We start from the raw sequence: 16,599 nt of genomic DNA, 5'->3' as shown, positions 1-16,599 counted from the left end.
GTAAATCCCAGAACTTCTCTCAAGTCACATTCCCGGGTTAACTTAAGATTTTATATAAAAAAGTGACAACTCAGCTCAATTGGTGCATGAAAGGTGTAAGGTTCGAGTCTGTCTGTATTCCAATCTTGAGTCAGACAGGATCTATTTCCAAAGTAGGAATTTATACAATGTCACAAGGATTCACTGCCTACAGATTGCAGGCAAGGATGCCCCAAGGCATGGTAATTTGGAGAGACCAAGCAGATGCTATGATAATGGATGAATGGACAATGCACAACAATTGCCAGACAGGGGTGTTCCCTCCCAGTCGGGGAACACGTCAGTGGTAAGGGGCATTCACCTCGGATGTTCAGGTGACCGTCCTCCAAGGCGGACTTCAGGATATGCAGAATCACAGAATGGAAATGTGTTGCTGGAAAAGCGCAGCAGGTCAGGCAGCATCTAGGGAACAGGAGAATCGACGTTTCGGGCATTAGCCCTTCTTCAGGAATGCCCGAAACGTCGATTCTCCTGTTCCCTAGATGCTGCCTGACCTGCTGCGCTTTTCCAGCAACACATTTCTATCTCTGATCTCCAGCATCTGCAGACCTCACTTTCTCCTCAGAATCACAGAATGGTTGAGCAGAGGCTGATAAGCCAAGTTCTGTAATCATGAGTAGGGCCTCAATCAGCTCCTTGGGTTCATGTCACACTATAGTGACCCCACTGCACTATACTCCACACACACACAAGCACACATAACATATACTCTTACACATATACACACTAATGCAGACCCTCTCTAATGCACATGCTCTCTCTCAGACACACATACACCACACATACATTCTCACATGCACACACAAACACTGACACTCTCTCCATCTCCTCCACACACACACTCTCTCTCTCTCTCTATCTCTTTCTCTCCCTCTCTCCCTCACATGCACACACACAGACATCTAAATCTATGGAATGAATTTGCATTTGCAGGATTGTATTTGCAGGTGAATTCTATTTTTTTTAAAAAGCACCAAGTCTGTCGGCAGTCAATCCATGTGACATTTTATAAATTCCTACTTTGGAAATAGAACCAATCTGACTCAAGATTGGAATACAGACAGACTCTAACCATACACCTTTAATGCATTGTCTGAGCTGAGATGTCACTTTTTTTAAAAATAAAACCTTACGCTATCTCAGGAATGTGACGAAAGAAGTTTTGGGATTCATATATTAATTAATCGAAACTAGCATCCCATTCTAAAAGATGAAAGACTTAACAGCAATCTAGGTTTGTTCAATATATCGCATTCGTTGTATGGGATGATATTTTCCTATAAATTCCATGTCCTACGGTCCTGCCCCACGAGCTACTTGATGAAGGAGCAATGTTCTGAAAGCTTGTGCTTCCAAATAAACCTGTTTGACTATAACCTGGTGTTGTGTGATTTTTAACTTTGCCCACTCCAGTCCAACACTGGCACCTCCACAACATAAAATAACAGGAGCAGAAATACATCATTTAGCCCTCAAGGCTGCTCCATTATTCAATACAAGCATGGCTGATCCTTTTGCTTTCATGTTACATACCCCCGATACCCCTCTAGTCCCTGTAATCCATGCTTAACAGGAGTCAGTCTTTATAATGATATTATTTAATATCTCTCCTGCGCTGTCTTCTGAATAGAGAGTTCCAAAGCTGCACCCAAACTTTCTAAAAGACAAGAAAGTCCCTATCTTGGAATGGTGAGCCCTGAATCTGAGACAGATCAAAAGTGGCCCACAAGAGGAAAACTCCTTTCCAGATTCATATCGGTAAGACCCCAGGATCTAATACACTTCTCTCAAGTTGCCCTTCATTTGCATAAACTCCAGTGTAAACAAGGTGAAAAAAGATGTAAAGGGATGCTGGGGATGAGAGTCGAGAGTGTGGCTCTGGAAAAGCACAGCAGATCAGGCAGCATCAGGCAAACCGAAACTTTGATTCTCCTGCTCCTCGGATGTTGTCTGACCTGCTGTGCCTTTTCCAGCCCACACCCTCAATTCCATTTTAAACAAGCGCTCTCCATCGAAAATGCATCACAAGAGAATCCAATCATTCAGCATCACATAGTCATGTGCGTAGGGTCACTCATTGCAGATTTCCTTCATCAATACAGAAGTGGAGTAGATTTTTTTTTCTAATTATGAAAGCTGACAATTTATGCTTAATGCACCTGAGACCAGAACTGCTGTTCCATTTTTGACAGATTTGAATTCATATCTCGAGAATTCAGACAAACAACCTGGATCATGAGATCAGTAATGAACTCTAAGCTATAATTCCAAAACAAAATGCTTGCGTGTAGGATTAAGCGTGGTCGAGGACATAAGTGGAAAAATCATCTCTTTTTATTTACATTTGTGTGCAACAATATTTTACTTTCATTTGAGTTGGCCTCATTTTTAGACCTTTTTTCTGCATCTAGCACATCTGGCTCCATATTGTACTGAGGTGACTAACTGGATGAACTGTTTGTATGTTTGAGATAAATTTGAATTAATGCACCAAAAACTGCCATAGCTCAACCTCAACACAACTGGCACCTATAAGCAAATAATTCTCTTGGTCCAACAATAGCTTAGTGGTACTAATGCAAGACTGTTATTTCAGCTATCATTCAGCTAATGTTGTGGAGAAGATGGATCAAATTCCACCATGCAGTTAGCGAAATTAAAAACAAAACCTGGGTGAAACCATCTGGCTCACTCATGTCCTTTGGGGAAGGAAATCTCCCACCCTTACATAGACTCTAAACCCAAATCAATGTGGTTCACTCCCAACTGTTCTCTAGGCAGTTAGGGCTGAGCAATAAATACTGACCCAAACAGCAACACGCATATCCTGGGGAACTAATTTTCTAAAATAAAAAATCTTGCTTTCCATGTGCAGTTCTATGTTCAAGCTGCAATATATTTTACAAAATCTGCAGCAAACAGCCTAACCCTTGAGTTAGGACTTTGCCCTAACCTCAGTCAGGCTAGGGACTGAGAAACTTACATGTGGTTTGGATAATTCAGCTTACTTACTGACTAATTCCACAGCAGTCACTGCCATATAGAGATGCAAACCCACAAGCTCATCAATGGACAGCAGGTTGGATTTTTCCAATAGCCTTTGTGTGTTGAGAGAGGACTTGACCTCTCCCTTCACCATCTAAAAATAATGAAAAATATATTTGCATATCAATAACCTAAGCATGACAAGTGCCTTAAAATATTGGTTTGCGTTTGAACTACAAGATAATAGTACATGAAAGCAAAACTTTGTAGATATACAATGCATTTCTGAGACACCACCTCATGTACTGAAGTCAACTGTATGTTATATTGAGGATATCTTAGTTGAGAAAAGACACCCATCGGCCCAGAAGTATAAAAGGAAAGAAATTGACAGATTATGTGCAGGTTGCTTAAACATCACATTCTTCTCTGTGAGTATAAACAAGTGTATATAAGTGTGGGTTTATAAGATGATTAAAAGAGTTGATATGTTAGTTATTGTCTGGTTAATTTTTCGAAACTTGCAAGAAAAATAAATGAATACACCTAACATTACTATGATATCGTAAAAGGATTAGGCTTAGGGTTAGATTTAGCGTTAGAGTTAGGGTTAGGGATAGCCGCAACCCAAACATCATTACAGACAACATTTCATTGCTCAGAGGTTAATGAAGGTGTGTATTTCTGAAGATACTGTTCATCCATTTGTGAGTGACAGTTGAAAATGTCCAAAATAGCATTGACTGATAGATTATCTTTTGTTGGCTAAGTTTAATGAGGGCTTGCAACAGACAAGGTTAAATGAAGATTAAAGACAATTCAAGAGTTAATCTTATCATGAACAGAAACATGATTTTTAAATGTCTGACTCCTGTTCTTGTATTTCATGTATTTCTTTTTTCCACCTTATGTAAAGAAGATTCAACCACTTGTGATACTAAAAGAAGTAAAGGACTAAGGCGCACAGATGTGAGAATGGAGATGAGATCACAATCCAACCAGCCACGATTTAATAAATGACATAATAAATTCAAAGTGACAAATATGCTGATGTTGAGGCACAACCATGATTTAATGTTGCTGCATAGTCCAAGAGTTTTATCACTTCGTGAAAAATTCAAAACAGATTTCAAAGTTCGAACAAACATGCAAAAGAGAAAACAAATCCTCATTGATGTGAGAGTGGATGAAATGTTGAGGGTGAAACTCTGTTGAATTTATTCAATTTCAACACAGTTAGAATATCATTCTAAAAGCATTTAAAGCTTAAAACATGCAAGAAGATGTTGTGGGCTGAGTTAAATGGGGCTTTCTGAAACTGTGCCAAAATATGGAACATTAACTTGCTTCTTCCAATTTTCCATTTGTAGAGTCAGGACAGTAGAAATAAACAAGGAATATACAGGTGACAATGATTAATCCAAATTTAGTTGAGGTATAACTCATATTTTTATCAATTAGCCATGTCTACAAAGTAAAGCAATAAAGACATAGTTACTGTTAGTTCTTGCTCAAGACCTCCAATGTACGTCTTGTTCCTTCCATGAAGGATTCCAAACCTTACATATGCCTTTCCCTCGACAGCCTCCCCAAATGTATGCCTTTCAAAATAACAGTTTGATCTTAGAAGAAGGTAATGACGTAACATGCATAACTTGTAACTTATTGCATTACTATCTTCTTTTTTTAAAAACAGCTCTAATTAGATTTATTAACCTGCATGTAAATACAACCAGATAATCAACATGACTAGAGGCAATATTACAGATTATCAACTTCATTTATGGTAAAGCATTTAAGGTGAATGGAGTAGGAGGTCCTTGCAAATATTGCAACATGAAACTTTGTCCCACAATGTGAAAATGACCATTAACAAAAACGTGCAGTTACATCGATTCTGGATGTAGGTTCGATCGCTGAGCTGGAAGGTTCGTTTTCAGACGTTTAGTCGCCAGACTAAGTAATATCTACAGTGAGCCTCCGGATGAAGCACTGATGTGTAGCCCGCTTTATATTTATATATTTGGGTTTCCTTGGTTGGTGATGTCATTTCCTGTTCTTTTTCTCAGGGAGTGGCAAATGGGATCCAAGTCAACGCATTTGCTGATAGAGTTCCGGTTGGAATGCCATGCTTTGAGGAATTTTTGTGCATATCTCTGCTTGGCTTATCCTAGGATGGATGTGTTGTCCCAGTTGACTGGGACACATCCATCCTAGGACAAGCCAATCATTGTCAGTGAATGATTCATCCTCACCTAACAGCTCACAGTCTGCTAGCAGCAGCACTTGTACTGTTTAAACTGATGTCATTGCAAGCAGTGACTGATTGTTCATAGAACTAACAACTCCGCAAATTCTGTGACAATACACCTAGATCTGAGCTATCCATGGTCAAAATGCATAATCCTTCATTCAAAATGTGCTATTGATTCTGATTAAATAAATGTTTATTTTTACAAACCCTGGATATAATATTCATTCCTCTTTATTTCAAAAAAGAAACCTCATACTATTATATTATAAAAGGAGTGGAAACACCCAGACTTCGTTTCATCAAGACCACCTCAGACATCCATTCCTGTATTTCAAGCTGACAACTTCTTGATTCCACATTTTTAGGTTAACAATAATTCTGGACGCTTCTGCTATAATTGTTCTTTTTTTTTCCTTCAGTCAACGTTTAACAACAAATCTGAATCTTACACCATAAAGCAGGGATAGCAAAGAGTTGGACATGTTAGGCAAGTGGACAAAAGTACCAGATGAAATACAATGTGGGAAATTGCAAGGTTAGGCATTTTAGTAGGAAAAACAAAGACGTAGTGTATTTTATAAACATAAGAAGGTTTTGGAAATCTGAAGCCCAAAGAGACTTTTGAGTCCTAGTTCAGGATTTTCATAAAGACTAAGACACATGTTCAGTTAGCAGAATGAAAATTCAATATTGACATGCATTCAAGAGGTCGGTAATACAAAAGTAGAGGTGTACTGTTGAGTTTGTATAAGGTTCTGATAAAACTGCATTTGAATACTGTGAGCAGTCTTAGACCCGATATTAAAAACAAAAGGTATGTGCTGGCATTGGAAGGGGGACCAATTGGAGGAGATTTACAAGAATGGTCATAGGAAGAAGGGCTTGTCAAATCAGGAGCAGATGAGAATTCTGGGTCTGTACTCGATGGAGCTTAGAAGGATAAGTAGAGATGTAATTGAAGGTAGAGCTGATGTGAAAAATGTCTTTCCACTAGTTGGAGAGATTGGGACCCAAGGGCACAGTCCAACAGTGAAAGGACGACTATTTAGAAATGAGATGAGAAGGAATTTCTCAGAAGGCTGAGGGTCATTGAGTGTATTTAAGTCAGAGTTGGGTAAGTTCTTGATTAGTTAAGGGGTTAAAGGGCCACAGAGGGAAGGCAGGAGAATGGGACTGAGGAACTTACAGCCATTATCAAATTTTAGAGCAGAATCGATGGAAACATGGCCGAACCAGGCAACTGAGAAACATAGATGAAGTGAGGACTGCAGATGCTGGAGAGTCAGACTCGAGAATTGTGGCGCTGGAAAAGCACAGTAGTTCATGCAGCATCCAAGGAGCAGGAGACAGTTGACATTTCGGACATAAGCCCATTCCTGATGAAGGGCTTATGTCTGAAATGTCAACTCTCCAGCTTCTCGGATGCTGCCTGACCTGCCGTGCTTTTCCAATGCGATAATTTTCGAAATTGAGAAAAGTAACCAGTTTGTCTTATTCAGTCATGGAATAAACATACCCACAATGCTGTTGGATTAGAGATTTCCAAAGTCTGGCCCCAGCAAGACTGACAGAATAGGATATAGTACTGACTCAAATTGGTGACTGGTTCAAAGAAAATGTTCAAGGGTTGGTCTTTCCATGAATATGCTGCCCTTGTACCTTTAGATCGATGATGCAATTAAAGTGAAGAATAAAATGTATTACAAGCAAAGGTATCTCAGGTAGTGGCAAGTTCGATTTCACAGGGAAGAAGAGTTTGGAGTTACCTGAAAACAGTGCAGTGAATACTTGCATCAATACACTGGAACATTGAAAATATATTCTAGCAGATGAATGGATCATTAGCGATGGAACACAGATTGAAAAATGGACAGAAGAGAATGGTTTTATTCTTCACAGTTAATGAATCCACTACTAGCTTTATTGTTTCTTCATATTTGCCAAACTCAAAGGCAGATGTGAGAATGCTGCTCCTTTAACAACCTTATGTGGTCCTTGGTTATTTTCAATGGGGTTGTAAAGGCAGAGGTTCTGATGTGACTAGAAACATTGACTTGAAAAAGCTTTTAATTTAAAAAGCATCACTGGTACAATGAAAAGGGAGTGGCCAGTACTCCCAGATCATGGTTTTGTTTCTGATTTGGTTTGGTTTTAACAAGCAGACTGTTTGAAACTACTGATCAAAGAAAGTGCTGGCGAGAAAAGGTTCCCTGATGCAACAGAGGCTTTCTGGCTGACTCTATCTGACATCTCTCCTGTAAGAACCTGTGTTTTACTTTTTTCCTTTTTTTGTCTAAAGAGTGCTTATGGAGATTTTGCAAGTATTTGGAACAGTATCATTAAGTTGGAATAAAGTCGACTGGGTTTCCAAGTAAGTTACGTTATTCTGTCTTCTGTTCTCTTTTGTTCGTGTTTCATTCAGTAGTCTGTAAACAAATGCTGTTTTGTTTAAAAGTGAAATATTTGACCAGCTGCATTGCTCCTGGAATATTCACCTTACATCTGCTTCCAACAACGAGAAAAGTTAGGCTCTGGGCTACCTTCTCACAACGTTTTGAGAGGGTCTGGCCTCATCCATAACACAGGTCTCTCAAGTTTTTAGCAAGGAAGTTTGATACTCACTGCATAAAGGTACAGATATTCACCTGTGCATAAGAAGTTCTGGATCCATAATTTATGAATTAAAGATATTTTAATTAGGATGCAAACAATGTCATTAGAAACCACAGCAAACGTCACCCTTTAAAATACTGCAAATATATTGGCTGCTGTATTACCTGTGGACTCACTTACATTGCCACTATTTTGAACTTGAACTCCTCCTTGGTCACAAGGTAGAACATTTGATCTGCTTGTATCTTGACATCAAACCTGGGGAGAACTTCATCAGCATATAGTTATGTTTCAATCATTGGAGAATCTTGCAAAAACTGACAGATCAAAATGTTTTAAATGAAATGCACATTCTTATCAAAATTAGCTTCTCCATCAGTTCCACACCAGACCTATTTGCGAGAAGTTGACAGAGGTCCCGGTTACATAATTAATCTGCTCATATTCAGAGACTGAAAAACAAGACTCTTGCAGAATCTGCAGTTTCAGAGCAGTATTCCATTGGCGGTATGAGGATTTAAAATTCTTTATTCATATATTGCATGACTAGTGAGCTTGGATATATGGGTTTGTGTGTACATCTATATGCACAGAGACAGTGTTGGTGCTATGCTGGTTATGATTTGGAAACTGAAAGCAAGAGGTATTTTGCAATGACAATATCATGCGAAACAATTCCATGGAGAAAGTGAAGACTGCAGATGCTGGAGATCAGAGTCAAAGACGGCAGTGGCTGCGGTCTGTGGAAGGCAAATACAAAGAAACTCTTGCACTCACGAAAATACATGACCTTTTCTCACTCAGACAAGCACATAGCTTCACAATGGGACAACGATGTACATACAAATTGAACATCGGGAGCAAACGATGAAGGACTTATGCCAGAAATGTTGATTCTCCTGCTTATCGGATGCTGCGGCTGTGCTTTTCCAGCACCACACTCTTTGACACAATTCTATGGAAATTAATTTACGCTTTAATGTATTTCTACCAATTAAACCTTGGTGACGTAAAAGGATCAACCATTGCTGTTCTAACAGAATGATCAGTGCACCTTAGCATAAGACAGGAATCTTGCCTTTAATGCAAGGCCTTGGGAGTGGATGGTGTAAATAAGAGGATGCTTGCAGAAATGTGCATGAGGATGCATATGCTCCCGATGTTCAATTTGTATGTATGTTGTTGTCCCATTGTGAAGTTGTGTGCTTGTCTGAGTGAGAAAAGGTCATGTATTTTCATGTGGGTGTAAGGGTTTATTTGTATTTGCGTGTGTATGCACATAGGCTTAGTCTTATTCATACTTTTATGCATTTGCCAAATGTATCTCTATCTCATAGGCATACGGACCATACCATCTGCATCAACATTCTTTAGGATAATATTCATTCAGATCTGGCTGCTACAGAAATATGTCACATCAGTCAGAATATTCAGTGAGCACTGTGTAATTTTGCCATCGGAATTGTTGACTCATTGTGGCTTATATTAAAATAATCAATGATCGAATCATAGAGTCAGACAGTTTCACAGCACAGAAGGAGGCCATTCGACCCACTGTGTCTGTACCAGCTCCTGAAAGAGCTACCCCAGCTAGCTCCATTCTCAAGCCCTGTCAGTGCATCACTTCCAAATACATATCCTGCTCTCTTTTGGAACCTCATACATAGTCTGCCTGAACCACTATTCCAGGCAGTTGTTCCAAATCCTGAGTAAAGAAGCTTCTCCTCATCTCACTACCAGCTCTTTTGATAACAATCTTGAAGTTGTGTCTCTAGTTACTGTCATACCAACTGGAGGAAAAAGAATACAGTTCTTTTCCTTGTTAAAATTGTTCATAATTTTGAACTCCTCAATGAGGTCACCACTCTTCTCCACTCCAAAGAGAATACATTCAAATTCTCAAATCTTGCCTAATATCTAAAATCCCTTATTCATGGTACCATTCCAGTAAATCTCCTATGGACTCTCTCCAGGCATAACCTTCCCTGAAATGAGGTTCCCTGAACCAAGCAAAATATCTAAATATTTTACTGCTAATGATTTACAGAGTTTTAGCATCACTTCATTTGCTTTCATACTCTATGCATCTGTTTCTAAAATCAAGGTTCCTGAAACCTTTCTAAGCAACAGTGACCATAATTCTATAAGTTTCAACTTACTAATGAATAAGGACAAAAGTTATCCTCGGATGAAGGCACTAAATTGGGAGAAGGCTAAGTACAACACTATTAGGCAGGAATTGATGAATGTACATGCCGCTGTTTCAGAGTAAATCCTCATCTGAAATATCAGACTTCAAAAAAAAATCTGTTCTTTAGATTTCAGAACCATAAATTCTTGTGAACATGAAGGGTAAGAATGACACAATTCATGAGTCTTGACTGACAAGATAAATTAAGAAGCATACTTCAGCTCTAGGAAACTGGAGACAGATGGAGCCCTTGAAGAATACAAAGCTGGCAGCAAAGAATTCAACGAAGGAATTAGGAGGGCTAAAAAGGTGCTAGGAAATGTCTTTGGCAAACAGGATTAAGGGAAATTTCAAGGAAATTATATATATATTAGGAACAACAGGGTAACAAGGGAAAGGATAGGTCTACACAAGGACAAAGAGTGAATTTTAATGCAAGGAAAGGAAGTGAGTGAAATCCTTTGTTATGAAGTTGTAGGTGTGCACTGTACTTTGAAGAGAGTGAAAGCTGGCAAGGACTTAACAGACACATAGTGTGCTGAAAAATTTAAAGATGTGACATTTGGCTGTGAAACAAATAGCTGGAGCTGAGTTGCTATGTTACAAACAATTCAAATTTAGCCAATCAGTTTAAATTATGCTCCAAGATAACAAAATTCAATCACATTTGAATTTCACTGTCTTGACAACACCAAACCAATGAGACGATCTGATGTTTTGAGGTATAAAAATCAGGTATTTTGAACAGTTAGCCAGAGAGAGAGGCATGAGCACCAATACAGACTGCCTTGAAACCCGCTGTCTGAAAGGTACTTTGATCAATGAAAGACTGTACAGCAGAAGACTGAAGATAAGACACCGGAAAGCTTACAGAGGAAGATAAAGAGCTGGCAAGTCTTGAAACTTTTTTTTTGTTAACTTAATCTGGGGTTTTATTGGATCAGTATAGCCTTGTAGAGTGGGAGGTAGATAAATCGTTAAACATAGAACATAGAACATTACAGCTCAGTACAGGCCCTTCGGCCCTTCATGTTGCACTGACCTGTCATACCAATCTGAAGCCCAAAGGAGCCCAAGTTAAGATAAAGGAGGTTTACAGTGTAGATAGTTGTTGTTTAATGTTCTCTTTTTGGAGTTAAAGAATAAAGTGTTATTGTTTTCTTTAAATAGTAGAATTTGGGTAGTTCTCTGTAACTCATATTTTAACAGATTATGGGGCGACATGAGCTTTCCTGTGTGTCTGGTTTAAATTAGCTGAAGGGTTTATCCTTTGTCTTAACATCTTAATGAATACTTTCCATTTATTCGCCAATGAGAAGACAAATTAGATGGTGAATTTTGGGAGGGAAATGTTGATATTCTGGAGCACTTTGATATAAAAGTGAGGAGTGTTCAGTGTTTTGAAAAACATTAAGGTCATCAAATACCCAGGATCAAATGGGGAATATCCCAGAATGCTGAGGGAGGCAGGTGAGAATATTTCAGGAGCCTTGTATGAAATCTTTTTGTCCTCTTTCGTCACAGGTGAGGCCACAGAGGACTGGAGAATAATCAAGTTTAAAAATGACACAACACCAGGTTACAGGCTATAGGCCTATTTGGAAGCATTAGTTTTCAGAGCGCTGCTCCTTCACCAGGTAGTTGTCAACCAACTGATGAAGGAGCAGTCATCTGAAACCTAGTGCTACCAAATAAACCTGTTGAACTATAACCTGGTGTTGTGTGATTTTTAATCATGTCCATCCCAGTCCAACAGCAGCCCCTCTGCATCATGGAGAATAGCCAACATTGTTCCTTTGTTTGAGAAGGGCAACAGGGATAATGCGGGAAATTATGGGCCAGTAAATTTTACATCAGTGGAAAGGAAACTATCAGAGATGATTTTTAATGATGCGATTTAGTCACACTTGATTAAAAAAGGACTTATTCGTGATAGGCAGCATGGCTTTGTGTGTTGTCTTGCATAAATGTGGTTGAGTTTTGTGAGGATGTGACAAAGAAGGTTGATGAGGCCTGGGTTGTAAATGCTGTCTACGTGGACGTTAGCAAGGTCTTTGATAAGGACACGCATAGCAGGCTGATACACGAGGTGAAGGCACATGGGACCCAAGGTGAGCTCAGCTGGGAGGTGTAGGGAACGCTGGATGACTAGAGAAATTGATGCTCTGGTCAAGAAAAAGAAGGAGATATGTGTCAGGTATAGACAGCTGGGATCGAGTGAAAGCTTAGCAGAGTGTAAGGGCAATAGGAATATACTTAAAAGGGAGACCAGGAGGGCAAAATGGAGGCATGAAATATTTTGGCAAACAGGGTTATGAGAATCCAAGGAGATTCTGTAAATATATTAAGTCAAAAAGAGTTAACTCTAGAGCGAATAGGACCCCCTTGAAGACCAACATGGATGTCTTATCTACAGGAGATGGATAAGATACTAACCAAATATTTCATGTAAGTGTTTCCTGTGGAGAAGGACATTGAAGATAGAGAACTTGTGGAAAATAAACAGCCACATCTTCAAAAGTGTCCATTTTACAGAAGAGGAGGTGCCTGATGTCTTAAAACACATAAAGGTAGATAAACCATTGGGACCTGATCAGGTGTATCCCAGAATGTTGTGGTAAGCTAAAGAGGTTGATGTGCCTCTTGCTGGGAGATTTTTATCATGGATAGCCATGGGTGAGGTTGCAGCAGACTGGCAGTTGGCTAATGTGGTGTCATTATTTTAAAAAAGTGGTAAGGAAAAGGCAGAGAACTATACATTCCATGAATCTAGTCTATGCTTTATAGCCCGGTGATCCTGACGTCAGTAGTGGGTAAGTTGTTGGAGGGGATCCTGAGGGACAGGATTAACATGTAATTGGAAAGGCAAGGACTGATTAGGGAGAGTCAATATGGTGTTGCACTGGGAAATCTTGTCTCACTAACTTGTTTGAGTTTTTTGAAGAAGTGACAAAGAAGATGGATGGAGGCAGATCAGTAAACATTGTCTATATGAACTTAAGCAAGGTGTTCAATAAGGATCCATAAGATAGACTGGTTAGCGAGGTTACACCACTTGGAATCCAGAGGGAAGCTAATGAATCCGATACAACATTGGCTTGAAGAGAGGAGACAGTGATTGGTGATGGAAGGTTGTTTTTCTAATTGTGGGCTTTTAACCAGGTATGTGCTGCATGTATTGTTGCTTTTTGTTGTGTATATATCTGAATATTTTGGATGTTTGCAGATGTCACCAAAATTGGTAGTGTAATAGATAGTGGGGAAGGATCTCTCAGCATACCCTTAATCAGATGGGCCAATGTGCTAAGGAATAGCAGATGGAATTTAATTTAGATAAATGTGAGGCATTAAATTTTGGTAAAGAACATCAGGGCAGGACTCAAATAGTAGAGTCCTGGAGAATGATGCCAAACAAATGACTGTGGGGTGCAGATGCATAGTTTGTTGAAAGAAAAATCACAAGTACACAGGATAGGGAAGAAAACACTTCACCGGTCTTGCATTAAGTATAGGAGCTGGGAGGTCGTGTTGTGGCAGTACAGGACATTGGTTAGGCTACTTTTAGAATACTGCATTCAATTCTAGTCTCCCTGTTATTGGAAAGATGTTTTTAAATGTGAAAGGGTTCAGAAAAGATTATAAGAATGCTGCCGGGATTGAGTGTTTCAGCTGTACACAAAGGCTGAATAGGCTGGGGCACTTTTCTCTGGAGCATCAGAGGCTGAAGAGTGACCTCATAAAAGGTTTGTAAAATGATGAAGGGTATGGATAGGGTGAATAGACAAGGTCCTTTCCCAAGGGTAGGAGAGTCCCAACCAAGAGACATAGGTTTAAGGTGATTTAAAAGGGATCTAAGGGACAATGTTTTCACACAGAGGGTGGTGTGTATATGGAATGAGCTGCCAGAGGAAGTGGTGGTGGCTGGTACAATTACAACATTTAAAAGGCATCTGGATGGCTACATGAATTGACGATATGGGCCAAATACTGGCAAATTGGACTCAATCTGTTTAAGATATGTGTACGGCATGGATGAATTGGAACAAAGGGTCAGTTTCTACGCAATATAACTCTGTGACTGTGTGAGATGGATATAAAACTTAGTCATAGGAAGTGAAGTGTTGCGGTGGAAGGGTGTTTTCTGACTGGGAGTCTGTGACCAATGTTGCTGTGCAGAGATCAGTGCTCGGATCCGTATTGTTTGTTGTATAAATATTTTGAAGGAGAGGGTAAGTGGCCTGATTAGTAAGTTTGTAGACGTCACAAAAATTGTGGGAGGCATAGATAGTGAGGACGATTGCTGGTGAATACAGCAGGATATAGATATGTTGGACACTTGAGAAATAGCAGATGGAGTTTAATTCAGACACATGCAAGTTCATGCACTTGGGAGATCTAATACAAGTGGGAAATACATTGTAAATGGCAGAATCTTTAGTCACATCACAGAGGAAGTACAGGTTCACAGTTCTCTGAAAGTAGGAACATAAATGGGTAAGTTGGTCAAGAAGGCATATGACATGCTGCCTTCATCAATCAGGGCACAGAATATAAAAATGGACATATTGCAATTGTACAGAACGTTGGTTAGGACGCATTTAGAAAAATAGTGCTACAAGTATGGAAAGTATTCTGCCTGAAAGTCAGTGTTGAGTGGCGTCCCGCAGGGCTCTGTTCTTGGGCCTCTGCTCTTTGTAGATTTTATAAATGACTTGGATAAGGAGGTTGAGGGGTGGGTTAGTAAATTTGCAAATGACACAAAGGTTGGAGGTGTCGTCGATAGTATCAAGGGCTACTGCAGGCTGCAGCTCGACATAGACAGAATGCAGAGCTGGGCTGAGAAATGGCAGGTGGAGTTCAACATGGATAAATGCATTTTGGAAGGTCGAACTTGAATGCTGAATGTAGGAGTAAAGACAGGATTCTTGGCAGTTTGGAGGAACAGAGGGATCTTGGTGTTCAAGTACATAGATCCCTCAAAGTTGCCACCAAAGTGGATAGGGTTGTTAAGTAAGCATATGGTGTTTTGGCTTTCATTAATGGGGGATCAAGTTTAAGTGCCGTGAGGTTTTGCTGCAGCTCTACAAGCCCCTGGTGCGACCACACTTGGAATATTGTGTCCAGTTCTGGTTGCCCCACTATAGGAAAGGTACAGAGGCTTGGGAGAGGGTGCAAAGAAGGTTTACCAGGTTGCTGCCTGGACTGGAGGGCTAGCTTATGAAGAGAGGTTGACTAAGATCGGACTTTTCTCTCTGGAGAGAAGGAGGAAGAGAGGAGACCTGATCGAGGTATACAAGATAATGAGAGGAATAGATAGAGTCAATAGCCAGAGACCTTTCTCCAGGACAGGATTGACTGGCATGAGGGGTCATAGTTTTAAGATGTTAGGAGAAAGATATAGAGAGGACGTCAGAGGTAGGTTCTTTACGCAGAGAGTTTTGTGAATGCATGGAATGCATTGCCAGCTGTGGTGGTGGAAGCAGAGTCATTAGGGACATTTAAGCAACTGCTGGACATGCACATGGATAGCAGTGAATTGAGGGGTGTGTGGCTTAAGTTATTTTATTTTACATTAGGATTAATGCTCGGCACAACATCGTGGGCCGAAGGGCCTGTTCTGTGCTGTACTTTTCTATGTTCTGTGTAATAAGAGGACTGTAAAGGCTTTGGAGAAGATACAAAAATAGTTTTCCAGGATGTTGCCCAGTTCGGAGGATTGTTGCTGTGAGGAGAGATTGGACAAACTTGTTTTATTTTCAATTGAATGAAGGGCAACCTGATATAATTTTGAGAAATTATGAGAGACATATACAGAATGGTTAGTTGGAGTCTCTTCCCCAGGGTAGAAATGTCAAATACTAGGGGATATATATTTAAGGCAAGGAGGGTGTGTTTGAAGAAGATTTGTGGAGGCAAGGTTTTTTTTTGCTCTGAGGGTAGCAAACAGTACATGGAATGCACTGCCAGAGCAGATGATGAAGGCCGCTACAACACCAGCATGAAAGCTGCGTCGTGACAGATATATGAATAGACAGGGAATAAAGGGAAATGGACTGACAAGATGAAAAGGATTTTTAGTGTAGATAAGCATCATGTGCTGGCTCAGTCTTAGAGGGCCGAGGCCTAATCTTTGTTCAAACATTTCAACCTGTCTCCCTGCCTACCATCAGAGAATTATATACATGAACCCCGAAGCCCTTCTGCTCCTGTACTCCCCTCAAATTTGTACCATTGAGCCCGTATTGTCTCTGACCCAACAATTCTCTGCATTGAAATTCCACGACCCGGTGTCTGCCAGTTTTGTCAGTGTCCCACTGAAGGCACTCAGCAACATCCTCGCAATTTACTATTCTGCTCAGTTTAGTATCCTCTGTAAACGTAGAGATTCTGCTCTCAACATCCACCTCCAAATCATTAAAAATAAGAGCCCAAACACCAATCCCTGGAGAACACTATTTTAAAGTTGTCTCCATTCTGAGAAATGTACACCAATACATTCCTTGTGTTTCTTACTTTT

The 16,599-nt window shown here is 39.9% G+C and overlaps 1 protein-coding gene across 1 annotated transcript in view; it reads right to left on the bottom strand.

Annotated features, from left to right (window-relative positions):
• Positions 1-16,599, bottom strand: part of LOC122541279 (complement C4-like) — a 327,363-nt gene that overhangs the window by 271,298 nt on the left and 39,466 nt on the right. The window contains exons 7-9 of the mRNA XM_087979764.1: positions 8,072-8,159; positions 4,523-4,625; positions 3,052-3,178 (exon numbers count right to left, since the gene is read on the bottom strand). Of these exons, the coding sequence (XP_087835890.1) occupies positions 3,052-3,178; positions 4,523-4,625; positions 8,072-8,159 (318 nt within the window). The remainder of the gene's footprint in view (positions 1-3,051; positions 3,179-4,522; positions 4,626-8,071; positions 8,160-16,599) is intronic.

Source organism: Chiloscyllium plagiosum, unplaced genomic scaffold (genome assembly GCF_037043375.1).
Source record: "Chiloscyllium plagiosum isolate Xiang-an unplaced genomic scaffold, Cpla_swu_hap1 HiC_scaffold_35, whole genome shotgun sequence".
NCBI lineage: Eukaryota > Metazoa > Chordata > Chondrichthyes > Orectolobiformes > Hemiscylliidae > Chiloscyllium > Chiloscyllium plagiosum.
This window is presented reverse-complemented; position numbering and strand designations above follow the sequence as displayed.